The sequence below is a fragment of the Triticum urartu genome, chromosome 3 (genome assembly GCF_003073215.2).
Source record: "Triticum urartu cultivar G1812 chromosome 3, Tu2.1, whole genome shotgun sequence".
Classification (NCBI taxonomy): Eukaryota; Viridiplantae; Streptophyta; class Magnoliopsida; order Poales; family Poaceae; genus Triticum; species Triticum urartu.
Window position 1 is genome coordinate 10,253,583 of NC_053024.1, and position 3,579 is coordinate 10,257,161.

Genomic DNA, 3,579 nt, shown 5'->3' on the forward strand with positions numbered 1-3,579 from the left:
TAAGTAGCCGCTTGCATGCTACAGAGGCGGAGCTTCAGTTCCCGGGGCCCATGGCCTGACGAACATGGGGAACGAGTGTTGGGGGTCATTTTGTCTAGGTTTAGAGTCCGGTCTAGGTCAAATATGTCAAAAATCACAAGGTTTTATGTAAAAATAACAAAGTTTTAATGAGATTTATCTGTTTAAATATGCATGTATGCAGCTAACATTAGATGGTCGGCTTCCGCATCAGTGTTCGTTGACTGGTCCCCCCCCCTCCCCGGTCGGTTGACAGATACAATATCTGGTTTGCGGGTCAGCGTTGGAGACACCCTGAGTCTTGGGCCCGATGGCGGCGGCGCCCGAAGCCTTCACCCTTTTGATGGCATCATCGCGGAATCTCGGTCCCACTCGGTGTGGCAGATGGCCTACGATGTCGGGTTTGCCTCCCCCTAGAGTATCACATCCTAGTCTGTGGAGTGGGTTGCATTGCATCTCTTTATCTCCTATACTGTAGACGGTCCCCGTGGTCCTTGTTCTCAATCCTTGTTGTCCCTTGGCAGGAGCGATTCTCCACGACCCGAAGTGAGGGGGCTATCGCTACGATGAGACGCCCCCTTCTGGAGGTGGCTCGGTGTGTTCGAATCCTAAGTATTCGGTGGGTTCTCATGGGGACTCGGCTTTGATCCTCTATAATATTCTTGGTTGTAGTTTGTTAAGGGTGGATTCTCCTGTTTTTATTGCTGGGTGTTGGGTTTGTGGTACTTGTGCCACAAGCCCGTCGTCATTATATTTCTTTCAACCTGCTTGTTAGAAGGTATCTCACCACTTTTTATGTATGTGTCTTTATCTTTAAAAGGGAGTACTATATGAAGTAGTGAGAACCTAAGGTTAGATTGGATGATCAATATTCCTATTGAATTAGTTCTAAACTTTCTTTTTCATTTTGTATATTTTTTCAGAGACTAATAGTGTTTACATTTCGATCAAGGAAATTGCTTTGGGTATGATATGTGTCCGACCGGCATACTACACTAGGATCCTACGTTCACGGTTCAAGTGGGGATGTCATCTCACGGTGGTTTGCTAGTGTTGGACGAGTCCTACAAGAAATCGTCATACGCCCAACACTGCTCATCAATCTACCGTGTCTTTTGTTTCTCTACCGTTTATCTTCTATATATAAATAGCTAGACTCACTAAACTATTTCTCTTAACATACAAATATGCCACCTCATCATGCAACATGCATGAAAAAAAGGCTGACCCTCACTAACCTATTTCTCTAAACATGCAAGCATGCCACATCATGCAACATGCATGGAAAATACTCACCTCAACATGCAAATATGCATCAACATGCAAATATGCATGAGAATTTGCATTCTATTGTGATATTTATATTTAATAAATACTATCCAACTATACAAAAATAAAACATACTTTCAGTTCTAGCTCTTATATTATTACTCAAAATATTCATGTTTCATACAAGGAATCTCATTGAAATGTATTGCAAACTATCCCGCAACAACGTGTGGGGTATCATCTAGTTAATAACACTACGAGCAGAGAAACTACAATACCCTCTCTATTTCATAATGTTGTGATTTGTTTTTTTTTTGAAATGTCAAATCTCATAAACTTTGTCCAAATTTACGGAGAAAAAACATCTTCTACATCTAGAATGCCAAGATTATATGATTAGATTTATTATAAGATGCAGTTTTATACTTTATATTTGGTATTACAGATCCATTATTACAGAGGGAGTATAGAGCTTCGGCTTCAAAACACTTTACTAGTCTGTTCACTGTAGTACTCTTCCCCACTTGCCAAGCACCAAATAGGATACACCAAATTTATGGTGGTTCGTTTTGCTCTTTGACTGTTGCAACTTTGGGTGTCACATTAACTCAGCTGCTTGCTCCTTTACTGTGCCGTGCGCTTGGTGTCTTTCTCAGAGTCTCACCCTTCCTCCTCTAGTCTTCTCTTCCAGCCGTTCACCGGAGAGAGAGAGAGAGAGAGAGAGAGAGAGAGAGGTTAACGCAGGCTGCTAGTTCGGCCATGGAGATGGAGCTGCCCAATCTCAACGGCCCGGTGAAGCAAGAAATCGTTGTGCATGATGCAGCAGCCCAAGGAAGAGGAGGTGGTGGTGGCGCAATCGCGGAGGCGTCGGAACACGGCATGAGGAGGACGGAGGCCACGCCCACGCCCACCGTGAGGATTGAGGCCAACATGCTTGACTGCCCCATCTGCTCCTCCCCCTTCAAGCCTCCCGTCTTCCAGGTTGATCTAGTAGAGCAATTTCTTTGGCTACTCAACATCCGATGAACCGAATCGAATCCAGCGGCAGCTGAACGCACGGATTTTAGCATTTTCTCACTTCCCTCGATCTGTCTGGTGCAAAGGCGGGCATCTGGCTTGCGGCAGCTGCGTCGCGAAGCTCCCCTGGAAACAGTGCCAGAGGTGCGACCACGGCGGCGACTTCCACGGCTGCCCCTTTGTGGACGCCTTCGTCTCCTCGGCCAGGATGAAGTGCGACCACCACGGCTGCGGCCGCCAGGTCACCTACCACAAGCTCGACGACCACAAGAGCGCGTGCCCGCTCGCGCCCTGCAGGTGCCCGGTGCCCGGCTGCGGCTTCGAAGGCCCGCCGCCGGCGCTCCCCCTCCACCTCAGCGCCATCCACTCCATGCCCGTGCACGCGGTTCAGTACGGCAAGGTGCTCCAGCTCGAGGTGCCGGTGTCGGAGCCGCGGCGCCTGCTGTTCGCGGAGGAGGACGGCCGCGCGTTCCTCGTGGTCGGCGGCTCGCTCGGCCTGGGCGTGCCCATCGCCTTGTCGGCCAGGGCGGGGGCGTCCCCGCCGCCGCACTACATGGCCAAGGTGTGGGCGAACGGGCCGCCGGCGGTGGCCAACGACAGGACCGACGCGGTCCGAGCGGAAATCCATGTGACGAGCAGCAAGGAGCCCGGCACCGTCGCCGTGGAGGAGCTGACCTTCTTGACGGTGCCACACAAGCTGCTGGCTGGGGCTGGCCCGTCCAGGACGGTGTCCCTCCACGTTCGCATTGACAAGGTCACCTCCTAAATGAGTCTGCTATGCCTAGGGTTCTACTGATCTTAATACTGGTAAGGTTTAGTCTAGTTTGGTTTAATTTAGCTTAACAGATGATGGATTTTGGTAGCATGCGTCAATTCGTTCAACATCAGATGAGTACTTTTTTTGTGTGAAAACATTAGAAGAGTACTTGTTAGTTGAGTTCCCACATGATTAGTACATGGAAGAGGTATTTTGAGGCTGTTGGATGTAAGATCTTTGGCTAGCATGTAAACTAAAAACATGCTGGTTATATGTTTGTTAAGAAATTGTCCCTCCACGTTTGCATTGACAAGATCATCATAGTCTGACCGACAAGTCAATCTCGCCGCCACCACTGTTCAACTTGACCGAATTCGACTAAATTAGATTAGCTTTGTGGTTTGGTGAATGATATGTATGTGAACTATATTGTTCCGGCACGACAAGTTCCATGACTAAGAATGCAGTTTGTCAGGCCACGTTTACATCTGTTAAATTTAGGAAGATCATATCCCACA

At 48.4% G+C, this 3,579-nt stretch overlaps 1 protein-coding gene across 1 annotated transcript; it reads left to right on the plus strand.

The window, feature by feature from the left end:
* Window positions 1–1,965: 1,965 nt before the first annotated feature.
* Window positions 1,966–3,341, plus strand: LOC125547606 (putative E3 ubiquitin-protein ligase SINA-like 6). The gene is made up of 2 exons (XM_048711425.1): window positions 1,966–2,267; window positions 2,383–3,341. Exons 1-2 carry the CDS (start codon window positions 2,047–2,049, stop codon window positions 3,068–3,070), a joined length of 909 nt encoding a protein of 302 aa, XP_048567382.1. The 5' UTR covers window positions 1,966–2,046; the 3' UTR covers window positions 3,071–3,341.
* The last annotated feature ends 238 nt before the right edge of the window (window positions 3,342–3,579 follow it).

Bases quoted from the DNA above. Each gene is read 5' to 3' on its own strand.
- LOC125547606 (XM_048711425.1), top strand. From the start codon at position 2,047: ATGGAGATGGAGCTGCCCAATCTCAACGGCCCGGTGAAGCAAGAAATC. The intron at 2,268-2,382 runs GGTTGATCTAGT...TCGATCTGTCTG, and splicing joins TTCAAGCCTCCCGTCTTCCA to GTGCAAAGGCGGGCATCTGG.